The following is a 19,566-nucleotide window of genomic DNA, read 5'->3' on the forward strand; positions in this document are numbered from 1 at the left end:
CTGCCTAGACACACCCCCTGCGGATGAATTTAGGGTACAATCATCAGATTCTCTTTCACAGCTCAGGAGCACAAGATTGTGATGACATTCTCTCGGTGGATCTCAGGTATCTGTTCACCATTTTAAATGACTCTAATCCATGCTCTCTAATCCACGCCTAACAACAAAACCCTTTGTGTTCATATGTTTTAAGATGTTAAGATTTAAATACTTCATGGTCTTTTCCTTCACGTTTTTAGCTGCAATGAGAGATCTAAAATAGGAGAAGGAAACAGCAACTGCTCAGAGACGGCCTTTCATTTGAGATGCTTTACGTCCACTGTTGAGTTTCTGCAGCTGCTTGACTTGGCTGGTTTGTAATTCAGACAGCGTAATATGTTTGGCCAGCGGGTAACAGAAACCATCACTTTATCCTGCCTCAGACTATCAAGCAAGTGCCCTAGCCACTGAAATTCCGGACATGCCGTCTTCCCAGCACAGGAGGTCAGCCAGTGCGGCTCCTGTAACAGAACGGAAGCGTCCCTGGCCACTCAGGCCTGCTTTGTTTGGCCTTCCCTACTTGGCAGAAGTCACTTCCGGCTACTGGTGTCGCTTCGTGGGCAGTTGAGAAGGGCAATCAAAACCCAACCGTTGCAGTTCCTAACACACAGAAACAATAACATTTGAAGAGACGAGAACGCTGACTGCTCTGAGTATTGTTTTGTTGCTGTTTTAATTATTCATTGAAATTTTCATATATCGGTATGCTGTGTTCTAAGCATGTCACTTACCATTCTTGCCCTCTTTCATCCATCCCCCAACTGGATCCTTTCTTCATCTCACACTATCCCTGCTACTTTGAAGTTTGTTTGTTTGTTGTTTGTTTTTTGACCCACTAACTTTAATTAAGGTTCTTTGTATTCGCACGAGGGGAGGCTTATGTATTGGAACAATTTATCACCCAGTGATAAATGACGGCCCTCCTATGGCAACCAATTAACTTCCCACAGCCCCTCAGTGAGGGCTGAGGCCTCCTGAGCCCTCCCACCAGCATGATGCAAGGGTGTTGGGCTCCAGATTTTGCAGATAATCGTGGTGGTAAGTGATAAGTGTGATGGCTGCCGTGTCCACAAGACCCTGTTTTAAAGTAGCACTCTTCTACAATCTCAGGATCTTACACATCTGTGTAGCTCCCAAAGCTTGGTGGGAGAAGGGGATTTAGATGTCCCATGGGGGACCAAGCCCTCCACACTCCTTTTTCTCAGAGCTTAGAGCGGTTGTGAGTCTCTGCCCTTGATTTTTCTCGAGGTTTCTATGTAACCTGGGCTGGTCTTGAAGACCAGGTTATTCTCCCTCAGTGCTGAGATTATAGATGCATAGATGCCCACCCCTACAACCCAGCCTAACTGCCCTGATTTAATCATTAAATGTTGTATAAGTGTATGTAATTATATTGCAATCCAAAAGAAATGCAAACAGTAAATTACAGCTAAGACAGAGTGACAAGGGAGAGCCTTTTCTTGACTTATTTTTCCATTAGTTAATTATTTATTTAACCACTTTACATCCTTATCCCAGCTCATCCCTCCTCTACTCCTAGTCCCACCCTACCCCAATCTCCCCCTAAGTGTTCTCTCTCCCACTGAGACCAAACAAGGCAGCCCAGCTAGGGGAAAGGGATCCAAAGGCAGGCAACAGAGCCAGAGACAACCACTGCTCCCATTGTTAGAATTCCCCCAAATGACCAAACCAAAGAACTTGACCTATTTTTAAAAGGCACTTTGAGCGCTCCTAATGGGATTTCTCCTATAAAGTACAAAACAGTAAATTACATCAACTATATTGAATACTATACTGAGGGGAAATTACATATAATTTATGACAGATTGAATTTAATATATAGAAAGCGGTATTGCTTGCTGAACAGAAAATGTACGTATAAAACACATGATATCATATATTACTTGAAGATATATAAGATAGACACCTGGAAGTTACACTGTCTTCTAGAAAGCCTAGTGTCCTACATTTACATTTTTAAAACTTCTACTTAGGAAGAACATAAAGAAAGTGTCCACTAAGACAAAGGGCATTTTTCAGGAAGATATTATTTGGCATAAAATCTGTAACAGCTGACCTGAGCAAAGATTTATGACCAATATCTCAGACCGTGACTTTTAAGGCTTAAAGTGCGTTGTTTTGAGTCAGTGTGTTGGTTTTCCTTGACATGACCATGGAGATGTGTGGCTGTGAGCATGGAGGGGCATGGAGGCATGCTTCTTGAAGTCTCTGGGAATGGAGCTGGGTCTTAATATCAATGTCTGATAGAAGGTTAGAGTACATTCTCACCTACTGAGCTCCATCCAGATGCTAGAAGCAGAAAGGACATTTTCAAAAAAAAAATTTGGGGGAAAAAAGAAAACATTGATTTCATCCTTTCCAAAAACTCACTGGAATTCATTCCCAGTTGAAATTAAGTTGCTTGTGGCTGTGAATTCTCACGCTACCCGTATTCTGATCCTTGCTTTGAACTGCAGTCTGATCTTCACTAGACTGTACAATCCTTAAGGACAAAACCTGTGTCATTCATTGATAGATACCTGCAGCTTGAGGGCCATATAACCTAATGTCCAATCTTGGACAGTTACAAAAGCAAAAGGAGAATTTAAAATTCGTTCATTCATTATTATGATTGTGGGTAGCTGCAGAGACCAGAAGAGGAGGACAGATCCTCTAGAATTGGAGTTACACCTGACATGAGTCCTTTGAACTCACCCCAGGGCCAATGAAAGTGCAGGAAGTGCTCTTAAATGCTAAGCTAAACTGTCTCTCCATCCCCCAAAGGAGAATTAAATACATATTCCTGACTGTTTCACACTGATAAAACAATTCAATGAGATAACTTATAAGAACAGCTACATAACACGCTGTTCTGCAGAGTCTATTATACACTTTTCTCAGAACTATGACCAACTAGCTGTGGGAAGATTTGCTTCAGCTCATGGCTTTAGGGGCTGCAAGCCATGGTGGCTTGAAGGGCAAATTGGCGGTAGCATTGTGTGTGCGGTCAGGAAGTAGCTGAAAGCAAGTTGCCTCCAGCTTCGTCCTTTTGTACTTTCCATTCGGTCTAGGACCCCAGCTGTGGAGTAAGATGGGACTAGCATTCAAAGTGGGTCTCACCTCCTCAGCTGAGTCTCTCTGGAAATACCCTCAGAGACACACCCAAAGGTGTGTGTCCTAGATGATTCAAAATCCAGTCATATTGGCAGAGAATTATGAACATCACATACAGGGAGTATTTAGGGGTCAGGGGACTGAATCCTTCAATGAAATAAATCTTTTTTTCTTCAAAATATTTGAGGTGTTTTTTTTTTAACTTCTACTTCCTCTCCTTCATGATCTTCATGTGGCTTTACTACTTCTCTCTAAAACTGCTTTAAGAGTTTGTGGTTTTTATCTTTCTGTTTTGCTTTGTTACAGTGGCAGGGAAGATTTTTTAATTCATTCACTCCGTGAGCGTCTGCAGAGGACTGCTTGTATGCTCAAGGCAGTAACAAATCTCTATGCCAAGAAACCGTTCACACTATAGGCCTTCCTGAGCCTCTGTCTTTCTGATCTTTCCCACGTCTGCTCTGAGTAATTCATTTTGAGGTCTCCATTTTCCCATGTATGCTAGCCTGGCATTTATAAACCTTTGGCTTCCTTGAGTATGATTCCTCAAGGCTGTGTTGGCACAACTAATTTGCTGAATTAATGGTCATGAACTGGTCTATGTAATCTGCACCCTCAGATATGTATGAGAAGCTGAACTATATATATGTATATATATATCATATATATATATGATGTGATGTGATGAAAGCATATATATCATATATATATGATATGATGTGATGATGCTTTCATCACATCACTTCATATTCTCTGGTCAAAGCCTGCTCTTCTCCAGTCTCATTCGTTATCTTTGTTTCTTTATGGATGAGTGAAGAGCTTGTTGGTAGCACTGAGATTGATCCACTTTCCCAAGCTCCACATAGTAACAGGGTCCCAATATCAGATCTCCTATTATTGCCTACTACCAATAAATTTTAGCTATAATAAATACATGTACCATTTAGTCACCAATATATGGTCAAGTTTTAAAAAGTGTTGAAGGACCAGAGTGATGGCTCAGCTGGTAAGATCACTTACTGTTCTTGCAGAGGGCCAGGTTCACACAATGCCTCATAATCGTCCATAACTCCAGGAGATCCGAAACCCTCTTCTGGCCTCCAAGGAAACCTGGCACAAATAAATGAGAACCATATACTCATATACATGTAATAAATAAATGTTTACAAATAAAAAGATGACCCACCTCTGTCAATGCATTGAGTAGAGAAATCAATTTCACTAAAAGTGGACTGACCCTTTCTATATTTCTCATCCTCCCCAAACAATCCAGAACAATGTTAAGCCATCAACAGGCCATAAAATTGGTTCTTTTTACTAGATCTTTGTGACCTAATGTAGATATTCTATAGAATGCATTCATGCAGAGAATGTAGTGAGAATAAAGTCAATACCAGGCCAGACTACAAATTAATACAGAAACCTATTGCCAAATTATAGCTTGCCACCTTCAGCAAGTGAGCTAAGAGGAATTTGAGTAGCTTTTAGTTTTCTGGGATTTTACAAATGTTTTATTTAATATTTAGATATTCATATAATGTGTTTTGATCAAATACACTCCCTATTCACTTCCCTCCAGCCCTTTTCCTACTACGTTCCCCTCCAAACCTTATGTGTTCTCTTTTATTATTCAATACCCAGAGTCCATCGAGTGTTTCCTTTTAATGTAGTTCAGAGAATTTATACAAAGCATACACTTAAACTCGTGCATTTGAACTTTCCTGATATAAAAGCCTGGCGATTACATGGTTGTAATAACTTCTTAGAGCATTTAGGATTCTAGCACTCGATGTTAGACTCTAAGAACAGTGTTTAAAATTCAAAACTCAGAACAATAAATGGAGACTATAGAATTTCTTTCTGTATGAGTCTAGACTTCAGATCAATGTCAGGTCCTACCTGCACACAGATCTTACTCTTGTATTTTGGCTTCCCAGGCCCCAGTTTACATTGTAGTATGAGAATGGGAATAAACAGTCTTTCCCAGGGAAGAGCACATCAATTGCTTATCCAATACCAAAATGATTAGCCTTGAAAACGTACAAGTAACATTATACAGACCAAGCAGGTTACACTTGTGTGTGTGTCCTATTGGTTCTCTTTTTCTTGAAAACCCTAATATAGCTGGCATAAGTCTCCCACTAAAAACCAACTAGCATTGTTACAGTATAGTCCCCTGGAAACCAACCAAAGGCCATGCATTGAATACAGAATGAGTTCATCCACTTCTCATCATTAACTTCCAGTCTCCCACTCCCTAGTCGGTGTGAGACACTTCATCCTGGCCTGCATCATCCCACAATCGGATCAAAGCACAGCCGCTTCTGTTCGGTGTGTGCTAATTCCCAGGGTACTGAAGCACAACCCGGGATGGAACCCTCTGGGTCTGTCTGCACATCAACCTAGTTTAAAATAACATCTTGCCTCTAGAAAGTCATACATTACCCCATATGAGAGGTAACCTTTAGTATTAAGAGCCAATTTCAGATGCAAATTTCAGTCTACATGAACTATTTTACTACCTTTTAATAAATGTTGTGTTCTACCAGCCACTCCCTTAGTAAATACATACATTCCCTCTAGTCCTTTTCCAGGCGTGTCAATACCTGAATCTTAATTCCGCATTATCAGTTCCAGTGGGGACATCTGCCGATGTTTATAGGACATGCCACACTAGAATGAGACTTCTTCTTAAAGGGCTCACGTAAAAGCAATAAAGCACACTTGCCTGAAAATGAGCCACTCCTCCATAACAATATCAGAGACTAAATTTCTAAAGAACAGAATCTATTGTCTAAGAGAATTTAGCAGTAAAACGTAATGATGCTCAACCGTCCTTACATGTAAACGATAACTACTTAAAATGAAACTTTTGTTAAAAGATTAAAATTTATTATATCCTCCTTCAATTTATCTCTTCCTTCAATTTATCCTCCTGACAAAAATATGAGTCCGAATCAACTGGCTAAAGAGCAAACATGCAGTGCATGTCCTGTGGCATAAAAGCGGAGCTCCTCCGAGAGAATGTAGAAAGATCCGAGATGCCAGTGCACATAGTATTCAAGATAATGTCGATGGCTGAATGGGATGGAGAGCGTCTGGGACCAGAAGGACATTGAGTGTCGCCCATGGATACTATACTAGATTACAGAATTGAAGCACTAGACAGTGCAACTTCCCTGGAAATCCTCAAACTTCAGGTTTTCCTACTTAAAAGATACCAAATTTTAAAAGTTGACATTTATTTTGTATGGGAGGGGGTGCAATTGTGTATTCGTCTGTGTACAGACATGTAGAAGCCTGAATTTTATGTCTCATGTCTTCTTCGGTCATTCTCCACCTCATATAGTAAAGCGTGGTCTCCCAATTGAATCCAGAGCTTACTGATCATCTAGCCTAGGGTAGCCGGCTTTGTCCCAGGGATTCTGTGGCCTCTGGCTCAAAGTGCTCAAATTACAGGTAAGCTACATCTGCTCAGCTTTTACATGGGTTCTGGAAATCTGAACTCTGGTCTTTGAACTTACATGGCAAAGACTATATCCACTGATCCATCTCCTCAGCCCAATACATTATTTTAAAAACAAAAATCACTGGGTGAGCCAAAGGAAACTTGACTGTTTCAGAAATGCTGCCCAGGCTCCTCCCACAATGCTGCACTCTGACCTCTGACCACTAGCCGGACTTCATTTCTCACTGCCCTCTAAACACGTAGTCCATGCTCAAATCACACTTCGACAATGGCATTTCTGCAAATGTAACACACTGCTCCACACTCTGATGTCTTCGGTATACGTCCTCTAGCCTGGCCTCAGCCACACATCTTGAGAGCCTCCCTTTGCCCTTTTCTTATCTGTGAACACGTAGAAAGTCTCTTTCACCCCTGGCTGTGCTAAACCTAACACGCCCTGAGATCACGTATAATATCTTGCTCTTACTAAACTGACGCCTGCTAAAACTTCTCCAAAGCAGAAGTGCTTTGTCATTCTCCCTTCATAGTCTCAACTTTCCTCCTCCTCCTTTTCCTCCTCCTCAGCTGTTTTTGTTTGTTTGTTTTGTTTTTTTCAAAACAGGGTTTTTCTGTATAGTCCTGGCTGTCCTAGAACTGGCTTTATAGCCTTGAACTCAGATTCACCTGCTTCTTCCTCCTAAGGACTGGGATCAAAGGTGTGTGTCACCACCTCCTGGACATATTTACAACTTTCCATGCAACTCCTTCGCACGGACCAGGGAATCAAACCAAATCCAAAGCTCATTCCCTCCTACCTGGCCATTCCTCAACGTTGCTAGTCCTTCTCTTACGTGTCTTTCAGTTGATAATCAAATGCAGTCTTGCAATAGTCTCCCAAAGAGTGATTTTGGGAAAATAGTGCAGTTCAAAGACTACCTCCAACTGGCCTTCCTGAATCTACATTCGCCTGATTCAGACTTGGTGAAAACAGACATGAGAGGCCTGACCCTCTGATAACCCTACTAGGCAGTTTCTTTCAGTGCACACAGCAGTTTAACCAAATATGCCCTCTTGTTTTGTCTAGTGCTCTTTGTCATTGCAGTGAAATCCAAGTTGTGCTTCCCGTGAGAAATCAAACAGCAAAGGCTGGGAGATATGTTTTTTTTTTCTTTTTGTCATACATAAAAATGCAGCGGAATGTCTTTCATTCCCATTCAAGCAGGTATTACTTATCTACATGACTAAAAAATGGTGGCTCTAAAGAGAAGCTCTGTGCAGGTCTGGCATCTGCTCCTATACCCGGATAGAAGTTTCACAGGCATGTTTGAAGTTTCGGGTCAGGGCCGGTCACTCTCAGAAACCAGTGTGTCTGCATTTTCGTTTGTACTACCAGCGCTTGTACTTCAGACACTGTTCCTGGTTTTATCTGATTACAAATATCCAACTAAGGTAACTAAATGTTAAAAAAAAAAAAAAAAGTGATCTGAGACTACATGAGGCCCTGTGTGGATACTTGGATAATTTATTCAGGACAGCAGGCAAGTCAGTCCATACAATTAATCACCAGTTCAAGAGTATTGTGTCTGTGTGAACGGTCTTTCTCCAGCTGACACCAGTGAATTGACTGGTCACAGGCTGATAAAGGAGTGTTCCAAAAGTTTGTGGCAAAACACAAATGATTTCCATCAGTTACAGTCCAATTTTTTTTAAGGATTAAATGTAACTTTTGACACTTTAGTTGCCACTTGCTTCAAAACAGATCATGTACTTGTGGTTAAAATTCTATGTCCCTTTGTTTTGCACTTACAACATAAGAAGTTTTAATCTTTTGTTTAATGATAATTTTATTTCTCTAGTTTTTAAACAAAGTTTCATTCCCTATACATTTTTTTAATAAACTAAATTAAATTTATTAAAAGTTAAGTTTGTTTGTGTTTGCTTTTTTCTCCTGCCTTCTTCACTCTTTGTTTATTTACTTTACATTCCAGTGGTAGCCCCCTTCCTCCTCTCCTTCCAGTCTCACCCTCCCTCCCCAACACCCTCTCCTATTCCTCAGAAAAAGGGAGCCCCACCCACCCACTTTAGCTCATCGAGTTGCATGAGGACTAAATTTGTCCTCTTCCCTGCGACCTGGTAAGGCAGTCCTGTCAAGGGGAGGTGATCTAAAAGCAGACGACAGAGACCAAGTCAGGGACAGCCCCTGTTCCCCTTACTAGGGCACCTACACGAAGCCTGAGCTGCCCATTAGCTACATGTATTGCAGAGCACATAGGTCAGGATTTGACTCTTTTCTATAGCTTGTGTCTCGGGACAGGCCAGACACTGGTTGGACATTTTCTCAATCTCTGCCCTATCTGTCCTATCTTTGTCCCTGCAGGTCTTATAGGCAGGGTGAGCTTTGGATGAAAGTTTTGTGGGTGGGTTGGTGTTCTCCTCCCTCCACCAGGAGTCTGGTCTAGTAAGAGGGTGTCCCTCCAGACCCCTGCTGCTAGGAGCCTAAGCAAGAGCCCCTCTCGTATCCTTCCAGAGGCCTACTCTGACATATTTTTTTTTCTAAAACCAAAAATCTGTCTTTAATCCACTAAAGCTTTTAATTGCCACTTCACAGTGCATTTTATTTGCATTTCTTCCTATTTGTTTTAAAATCAATTTATTTTTTATTAATTACAGTTTATTCACTTTGTATCCCAACTGTAGCCCTCACCCTCATTCCCCCCCAATCCAACACTCCCTCCCTCATCTCCTCCCATGCCCCTCCCCTAATCCACTGATAGGGGAGGTCCTCCTCTCCTTCCATCTGAGCCTAATCTATCAGGTCTTATCAGGACTAGTTGCATTGTCTTCCTCTATGGCCTGGCAAGGCTTCTCCCCCCACCCCCCTCAGGGGAAGGTGATCACAGAGCAAGCCACTGAGTTCATGTCAGAGACAGTCCCTGTTCCCCTTACTAGGGTTCCTACTTGGACACTGAACTGCCATGGGCTACATCTGTGCAGAGGTTCTAGGTTATCTCCATGAATGGTCCTTGGTTGGAGTATGAGTCTCAGAAAAGCCCCCAGATTATTTGGTTCTGTTTGCTCTCCTTGTGGAGCTCCTGTCCCCTCCAGGTCTTTCTATTTTCCCCTTTTTTCATAACATCCCCTGCACTCTGCTCAAAGTTTGGCTATGAGTCTCAGCATCTGCTTTGATACCCTGCAGGGTAGAGCTTTTCAGAGGCTATTTCTCCTTCAAAAATCTGATTTTATATTCCTGACTCGTGAGCAATGCTGCCACCTGCTGGTCATAGGTACTTGACGTCTATGAACCTCGGTCAGGATCTGGAAGGAACCCAGGGCTGAAGCATTATTCTACAACTAACTGATGTATATTACAACACAACACATTTACCACTTTAGAACAGGCCTTTACGTTAAGCATTTTTCACACTCTGCATCTTTCTCTTTCACATGGGAAACTAATACTACTGAAGTGCTAGACTATGTTGAAAGCCCATTAAGGAAGGGCTCAATTTACTGCCCTCTGCTGTTCAGACTCCATAGCGCCTAATGCTCTTTTTTTATTTTTGAATGACATGAAATAATTGCATAAGGCAATGCATCAGTACAGGGTGATGGTCATATCATTATGATTGACATGTCTACCACTTCTAACATTTATCATTTCTTTGTTAAGGACTGAAAATCCTCTCTATTCTGAATTACTTGACTCTTTATCCCATTGTGTCATAGAACATCAGGAGCCATGTCTCCTAACCAACTGCCCCCCCTACATGTTTTGTTTAAACCAAAACAAAAATAATTAACTCAGTTAAATGAATATGAATTTATGCTGAACCATTCAAGATGAATGAATTTTGAAACTGGTCAATGTGGAAAAGAAAAAGAAAAAGAAGGAAGAATTTCAAGACAAGATTGGGTGGAGATAAGTTTCAAAGTGTTTCTCAGTGACCCATTCAGTTGCCAAAGCAACTTCTGGAGAGAGGGGAAGAGGATAGAGAAATAAGATAGGAAGAAGAAAGGAAAGATGGGGAAAGAAAGAAGAGAGGAAGGGAGAGGGAGGAGGGGTGCAGAAATGATGTAGCCAGTCATGGAGAGGACAGCTCAATGCTTCCTTTTAAGTCAAGTGCTTTGTATACTTGAAACTCTTAAAATAAGGGTTAGACAAGAGTAAAGAGAGCAAGATATGTCTAATATTCGTAGTTCGGTGGGAAGAGGATACTTTATTAGCTTTTCCGTTAAAGACACTTCACTCATTTTCATCATCACTGGTCCCAACATGGGGGAAAATGGACATCCTACTATCATGTAAAAAAATTAAACTTTAAAATTAAATCTATGAAAAAAAAAACAGAAAATATCTGTCATGATTAAAAACTTTCAATCAAATTGTGGGTTATATATTTTACAAAAATAGGAAAAACAAAATTATTAGACTAAATCCAACTAAGAACAGGTAAAAGATCTATACACTAAAAACCAACAATCATTGGTGGAAGAAATTAAAGATGGCATACGTAAATGAAAGTTCTTTGTGTGTTCTTGAACTGAAAAAGTTAACATCATAGATATGTCCATCATACTGAAGGTACTCTATTAATTGAATGTCATCCATATCAAAATCCAAATGGCACTCTCCATAGAAAAATAAAAAATCTGAAACTTTATATGGAAATACAAGACCCTAAGTAGCCAAAAACAATGAAATCAATGAAAAGAAATAAAGCTGGAACATCACAGTACAAAGCATAATTTTGTATGAATATTTTGTATAATTTGCATGAATGTTATCACTATACACACACACACACATTGATTGAAATAGCTACATTAACAAAAAAATTATTCTGTTCCATTTTTCCCAGTGCTTTATGAGGACTATTTTGGATATGTGTGTGTTCATATGAGCCTGCACATATGGAAGCCAGACACTGAGTGTCTTTGTTGATCTCTCTTCAGCTTACATTTGGAGGCAGTGTCTCTCACTTGAGCCTCAAGCTCACTTACTCAGCTAGCTAGACTTGCTTTGGGGATCCTGTCTCTGCTTCTGAGTATAGGCAGTCACCACACCTGCTCAGGTTGTACGTGAGCCCTGGGAATCTGAACTCTGGCTTTCAGGCTTGCATAGCCAGACACTGGAAGGCTGTAGGTTCTATACCATGGCTTGCCTGTCTCCGGATCAGTACCAAGCTGTCTTTGCCTATGGCTTTGTGGTCTGTTCAAACTCAGGTATTATAGCACCTTCAGCATTTTTATTCTGCTTCGGATTAGTTTGGCCCTTCTGGGTCTTCTGCTTTGTATAAGTTTATCATTTTATTTTTTAATTTCTCCAAAGGAATTTTAGTGGAGTTTTGATAGAACTTTATCAAATCTGTATACCACTTTCGGTAGTACGTCTATTTTTACAGTATAGTGCCTGTCAAACCATGAGCAGAGTAGGTCTTTCTCAGTTTCTTTGTGTGTGTGTGTGTGTTAAAGTTTTCATTGTAGAGATCTTTTGCCTTCTTGGTTAGTCTTATTCCTAGGTATTTTGTTTTTATGCTCCTATGAACAGAAAACTATCTGCCCTCCCCCCAGCATGTTCTTTACTTACACTGTATAGATGAGCTGCTGACTTCTGTGTGTTAATTTGTTCCTGCTCCTTGGCTTGAAAGTGTTTGTCACATCTAAGAGCTTTCTAGTACAGTCTTGAACGTCTATTAAGTATGAGATCATCTTTATACAAATAGGTACACACTGCTTTCTTTCTTTCCCTCTCTTGTCTTATTTCTATACCTAAAACCTTAAGCATCATATTGAGTAAGAAGGGAGAATGAACACCCTTCCCTTGTTCTTGAAGTTAGAGAAAATGCTCTCACTTTTTCACCATTAATTTAATGTAAGTTGTATGCAGACTCTACTGTGTTGAGACATTTCTTTTATTGCTAGTTTCTTCAGGGCTTTTGTCAGGAAGGTATTTTGACCTTTGACAAAGGCCTTTTGAGCTTCTGTTGACATAATCAGGTGACCCCTGTCCCATAAGTCTATTTATACCATGCGCTATGTGAAAAGAGATCTGCTCCTGGCAGCCAAGGGCTACTCTTCCATGTGCACTTTGCTAATGGAGTCAAGACTCATGCCAGGTCCACTTCCACTTATCAGCTTGCCTTCCTGTTCTCCACAACTGCCTCCCAAGGCTCTCTCTTGTCTTGAGGCTATGGAAGATTAAATTGAGGTTCCTTGTCTCTCAGAAGTTCTTCAAATCCATGCTCCCAAGGGAGGCTTAGATTTACAAGATTCTTCCCGTGCTGGTACCCATACCCCTGCCCACTGAGTCCTGCAAAATAACAAAATGGGATTTGGGTCCAATGCTGACCCATCTACTAGAGAAATTGTTGCTTACCAAAACACACAATTGGCTTTGAAGCTTGTGAGTGCTGTGTGCTTCTCCTGAGGGTAGGATCTGTGGTCTCTTTTTGCAGGGTTGGAGGATGCTTTTGGTTCCCTTCCCAAAGGATGGAGAACAGCATGATTGGAATCGTATTCAGCTTGGCTTCTTTCCCATGAATCTATGGTCTTTTTTCCCCCCTGTACTTTTAAAGTATCTTTTAATGTATTAAATCAATACCAGGAAAATTTCTAAAGCTCTTTCTCTCCCTGAGAGTCTATTTTTTTATTCTGGTTTTCTACTTTATAAGAGTATATAAACTGATGACATGACCACTCCATGGTATGATTGAGGGGAAGGTTTTTATTGCAGGAGAGAGAGAGAGAGAGAGAGAGAGAGAGAGAGAGAGAGAGAGAGAACAACCAGGAGGTATCTGGAAGAGTCCAGAGCAGAGAGAGAAAAAAGTACACTGAATATGACCAACAGACTGGACCTTGGCAGCGCTATCTGTGAAAGAGGGAAGAATAGCAGGGCATGGAGAATAGAGAAAACATAGAGAAAGAAGCATGAGGAGAGAGAGGGAGAGGTGTGAGAGAGAATATAACAGGGTTATAAGGAGAATTGAGCACTTGGGGAAGAAAGCCCATGAGCTGAAGAGAGTTTAGGGTGGAGGAGGAGGTGAGAAGGACTAGAATGCTGGCTTGTACTCTGAAATGTGTACAGCTATTTGTGATGCCAAGGAAGCCTGGAGGCCACTGTGAGCCTTGATACGCTGACAGGTACAACAGGTAAGCCATATATGTCCCTTCTGCCAGAGGTAAGGGAAATTACACGTTTTGGTAGATGGGAAATGGCCTCACAAGTTCCTAAGGAATGCTGGCTTTTCTCTAACTGCTAGAAATTCTCCTATGGTCCAGGCTGAGCTCATTTCTGGATATTTGGTCTGCGTTTTGGAGTTTAGGGAATTGGAGTTTCCTTTTGGACCTGACAAATAGAGGGACTGTCTCACCCTCCATGTTACCCAGAATTCTATTATTTTAGGCAAAGTGGGGGATTGGTTGTGGATTTTTTTTGTTTGTTTGGTTGGTTGGTTGGTTGGTTGGCTAGTTAGCTGGTTGCACTGTACAGGCTGGAAAGGCCTGAAACTTTCTATGTAGCCTAGGCTGGCCTTGATTTCCCAGCAATCCAACTCCTCAGTCTCCTAAAGGCTGTGATTTCACGTGGACATTTTCTACTATACTCTGAAATACTTAAGTACTAACAAATTCCACTACAACCTCAACCTTATCGAAGGTGATCTTTCCCACTTCCTTGCCTTTGTTTAAGTTGTATCTGTCTTCTCTCTAAACAATGGATAGTCTTCCAATCCCAACTCACCACAGGACAACCGTGAAGGATGGCATTCTCCTGGGTCCCCTCTGCTCATCAGAGGCCAATTTGCCTCTACAACCTGTATGACTAACAGTATCAAGCAGAGCTCAGTACAAACCATGATGCACCTCCTGCCCTAAGTTGGGCCAATCACTGGACCAATCACAGTAACCTAGAGATGCTATGACTGTGAACAGCACACACACCAAGACTCTCTTCCCTATCTGGTTATCTCACTCAGCTGCCCACTTCCTGTATCTTGCTGTAACTTTTCTTGCCGTGACTCCTTTATCTAAAGCCTTGAGCTTACTGGCTTCCCTCTGGGTCCTTCTCAACTTCCACTTTTCACATCAAGCCCTAGCTTTATTGTTCTTAGATTCCTCTGAGTCCTCCTGGTCCTCGACCCTGCCTCCACTTTCACTTATCACCCAACTTCCTCCAAGCTTCATTTTTCTCCTGCAAGTCTTGAGTCCTGTGATTGATAACATGAATTTGTATTTCCCCCAAAATGGCCTCAATTCCTTTAGGGCCTATCTTGTTTTTTCTACAGGAGCCTAGCCAAGTAGAATATAAACCTTTGCAAACTAGTATCATTTTAGGGTCATGGTCCCTAGTTTGAAACATCACACATCCATGTGGGACACATGAACTGTGTGACTGGAGAAACCAGCATGGAGCTAGAGTGAGGTCCAGATGTGTCTAAACCTCAAAAGTCTCAATCTTGAGACTGGCAGGAGTAAGGATCCTTCCCTCCCTGTTCTGTGCCTGCATGCCCAGGTGCACAAAGCCTAGCACCCGGACTTCCTCTTCATTCGAACGAAGCATTACCAATCCCAGACAAGGATGGTCACTCACCCAAAAATTCCTATCCACTTCCCCAGGGTTTATACAGCCCCTATTCCGCCCCACCTCCAATAAGAAGAGCTGGGAGATTTGTGTCACTAAAGGAGATGTAACACTGAAAGTGCAGTATCGAAGATGGTGAGACACACACACACAGCACCAAACTCACTGCTGAATCAGGATCCTGCAGACCCGACCACCTGGCTAAGCTTCATCCCGTCAAGCTCAGAACCTGAACACATCGATGCCTGGATGTCCTGGATGCCCTGAAGGGGAGTGGACCCTGCGCTCCAGACCAACACAGCCGTGCCATGCCCCTACCGTGTGCATGTACCCCTTAACCATGTATCCCCTATCTCCTACTTTGTTTAGAAATCGGGGCCACAAGAACTTGTTCTCCATGAGGTTCTCCACAACTACTACTGTGTATTCTAGTGTTTCTATTCTTCCCTCCTTTCCTGTAGCCTCAAGTCTCTGTCTGAGTATATGACAATGATCTCTGAAAGTGCTTCTGGTCCCGTGTCTCTGTGTTTCTCTGGGATCTCACCCCATGTTCTGTTGGTGTCATCCAATTTTTCTTCCATTGGTTTATTCGTTCCAAAATACAAATATTTTCGAAATGCTCAGATCATTGAAAGGAGAAATTCTAGCTGGGAGTGGTGGTGCATGCCTGTAATCTTAGCACGAAGGAAGGCAGAGGCAGGTGGATCTCTGTGATTTCGAGGCCAGCCTGACAGCCAAGCCTACACAGAGAAACCCTACCTCAAGAAGGAAGGAAGGAAGGAAGGAAGGAAGGAAGGAAGGAAGGAAGGAAGGAAGGAAGAAGGAAGAAAAAAAGAAAGAAATGAGAAAAAGATGAAAAGAAAAGAAAGGAGAAAATTCCACCCACTAGAAGAAAGGTCTTCTAGTTATTTCCCAATATCTTCTCCCTTTTCATTAAAACTATGAAGGAGAGATTCTGAATTTATAAAGAGGCCATTAAGATGTCTGGGTTATACATAGAGAGATGGCTTGGTGGTTAAAGACCCAGGTTTGGTTCCCAGCACCCGCATGGTGGCTAGCAACTCCCTGAACTCCACCCCAAGCAGGCGAAACACTCATAGATATAAAAATAAAGATTATAAAGATGTTTGGCTTTAGTAGTCTTCCTATATACCAGAGACAAAAATATCAAAAAAGAATTCGAGAAAACAATACCTTTCACACCAGCCTCAAATAAATAAATGCCTTGAAATAAACCAAACCTAGGAAGCAAAAGACCTCTAAAATGTAAAATTTAAAACACCAGAGAAAGATATGGAAGAAGACACTGGGAGATGGAAAGACTCCCCATATCCATGGATTGGCAGGATTAATATTATGAAAACGATCATACTATCGAAAGCAGTCTACAGATTCAATGCAATCTTCGTCAAATCCTAATTCAATATTTCACAGAAATTTTTAAAACAATAATACAATTCATATGGAAGAACAAAAGAGCTCAGAGAGCCAAACAAGCCTGAACAATAAAAACTGTGCTGGTGGTATCATCATAGCTGATTTAAGATGATACTGCAGAGGCATAGTTGTAAAAATAGCATTATACTGGCACCAAACCAAGAATGTTGTCAATGGAGTAGAACTGAGGACCCAGATATAAGTCCACACATCTACAGCCACCTGAGTTTTTATAAAGACACTAAAATCATATATAAAAGAAAAGACAGCATCTTTAACAGTGTTAGGAAAACTGTATATCTACATGTAGAAAAATGAAACTTGATCCTTTTCAGCCTTACACAGATCAATTCCACGTGGATTAAAGATCTCAAAGTCAGACGTGAAATTTTTAGAGGGAAAAGTAGAAGACAGACACAGGTCACAATGTAGACTCGGGTAAGAACTTTCTGACTAGAACTCTTGTTGACCCAGGTATAAGACCAACAATGAGCAAGTGAAATTTCCTGACATTAAAAAGCTTCTGTACTGCAAAGGAAACTGTTAACGCAGCCTACACAATGGGGAAAAGATCTTTGCCAGCTATACATCTGACAGATGGCCAGTGTCTAGAACACACTAAAAACTTAAAAGCTTAACACCATAAAAATAAACTACCCAAATAAACTCTATGGGACTGAACATTGAGATTTCAAAAGAAAAAAAATATATTTAAATGACTACAAAATATTTTAAAGCATGTTTTCACCTCTCACCATTTGAGAAATGCAACTTAAAACTACTCTAGGACTTTTTTTTATCCCAGTAAGAATGAATAAAAATAAAATTTAAAAAAAAAACTAGCAAGGATGTAGAAAATTGGGAACCTCATACACTTTGGCAGAAGTGCAAATTGGTGCAGACAGGACGGAAATCAGTGTTGCGTTCATCAGAAAACTAGAAATAGATCTATCCTATGACCCAAATATACTACTTTCAGACATACAGCCAAAATACTATACCCTACTACAGAGACACATGCTCATTCATATTGGTAGCTGCTTTATTCACAATAGCTAGGATGTGAGAAGAGCTTAGACATCCATTACCTGATGAATGGAAAATGAGGATATGGTATAATTATATATATTAATATATAATGGATTTATATATAAAAAATCCACTTATATTCAATGGATCTTTATTCACCTATAAAGAAAGAATGAAATTTTTAAGTAAATGGATGGAGATGGAAAACATTATTCTAAGTGAGATAACCCAGATTACATATTCTCACGCATACCTGGATCTTACCATGGAATCTTTAGATGTGTATGTTTAAGTTGGAGTACTTGTGAATCCAGGAAATCAGAACAAGAACACAGGTGGGAAGGGGAAAGACCTCAAGGGAGAGCAGAGCATAGGTGATATGGCCTGGAAAAGAGAAATGCTGGGGTGGGAGGAGTAAGTGGAGAGAGGGATGAGAGGGTAGAGCAAGGGAAGAGGTGGAGATGATCTGAGACAGAGGATGTTTGAAAAGGCCATGTGGAAGCCTAAATTAATATATATGTTGTCATTCCAGGGTCCAGGGTCTTCTTCTTCCCTTCAGAGCATCTAGGCACCAGTGTTGTACACAAGTGGGTCAGCAGGACTTCAATCGTGCAGTGAGTACCTGGGGGGAGGGTGCCATCTCTGATACAGCTCTTTCCATGCTCCAGTCCTTTTAGAGACACAGCTCTTCCAGTGACACAGCTCTCTTTATTGGGGGAAATAGGGCTATATAAATCTTGAGGAAGGGGATAAGGGTTTTCAGATGAGTGTAATCATTGTCTGGGGCTGAGGTGTTTGGGATGCTTCATTTGCATGGAGGAGTTCCAGGTGCTGGCTGGACATGTCCTGGTCCCCAGGTTATGTGACTACCTTGAGAATGGTAGAGGTGAGGGTCCAAGACTATGTTTGCTGGGGCACGCAGGCACAGAACAGGGAGGGAGCGATCCTTATTCTTGCTGGCCTCAAGATTGAGATTTGGGGGGTTTGGACACATCCTGACCTCACTCTAGCTCCAGGACAGTTTCCCTGGTCACACGGTTCCTGTGCCCCACAATATGTATTTATATAAAGAGTTTAATAACAGTTACCCTACATAGGGGATTATGTTTATCTAAGGATCATAGGTTGCCAAAAAAAAAAAAATCTCAGTGCCAGGTATGGGATAACTTCCCTGAGTTGCTTCTCAGAGGTGTCCCAGAGACCATCAAAACAATATAAACTGTTGTCACTGTTCTTGATTGCCCACCAGAACTTGATGGCAGGACCCCATTACTGAAACACTGTCACAGGTCATAAAGAACTCAAGTTGATGTTGACCAGGAAGCTTCCTCCATGCCAGCTGACTTTCATAGTTCCAGGTTCTACGTAAGCTGTTGGAGGATAAGGGGTTGTCGTCAACAGCCTTACCCAGCTGTGAACCCTGTGAAATGCAATAACTACTGATGACAATATATGCCCATGAGTACAATATTGGCACATTGTTGTGATGATAAAAAATAAAGCACGTCTGGTTGAATTTAAAGCCTACCCCACAGAGGGAAACATAATCATAATAATCATAAACATAATCATAATCATGTAAGTTTGGCCGAAAACTCAAGTATGGGAAGTTCACAGACCCAGGTGAGAACCAATTACTAATATTCAGCTAAATAGACAGTATCAAGCTGCCCTCTTAATTTTATCTCTCTACCCATCAATAAGGAGTTTCTTTTTCAAATGAATGAAAATGAAAAATAAAAAATAAAAAGAAGGACATGACTGCTCCTAGGTATGGTGGAGGAGAAGGCTTATTGTAGATAAAAAGGAAAGCATATCTAGAGGCAGAGACAGAGACATCTGGGTGACTCCAGAGTGAGCATGGCTAGACCAAGTTGGGCCATGTGAGGAGAACAAGAAGAGAACAGCCAACCAAGAGGCAGCC

General features: G+C 41.3%; 1 protein-coding gene across 2 annotated transcripts in view; it reads left to right on the top strand.

Annotated features, from left to right (window-relative positions):
- The first annotated feature begins 8 nt into the window (after positions 1-8).
- Positions 9-19,566, top strand: part of Mtap (methylthioadenosine phosphorylase) — a 75,372-nt gene continuing 55,814 nt past the window's right edge. The window contains exons 1-2 of one of the 2 annotated variants that reach the window (XM_060365836.1): positions 9-106; positions 18,175-18,256. In XM_060365836.1, the coding sequence (XP_060221819.1) occupies positions 24-106; positions 18,175-18,256 (165 nt within the window). In that variant the 5' untranslated portion in view covers positions 9-23. The remainder of the gene's footprint in view (positions 107-18,174; positions 18,257-19,566) is intronic. The other variant, XM_060365837.1, reaches the window with a different exon arrangement.

This window comes from Meriones unguiculatus, chromosome 12, assembly GCF_030254825.1.
Source record: "Meriones unguiculatus strain TT.TT164.6M chromosome 12, Bangor_MerUng_6.1, whole genome shotgun sequence".
Taxonomy (NCBI): domain Eukaryota; kingdom Metazoa; phylum Chordata; class Mammalia; order Rodentia; family Muridae; genus Meriones; species Meriones unguiculatus.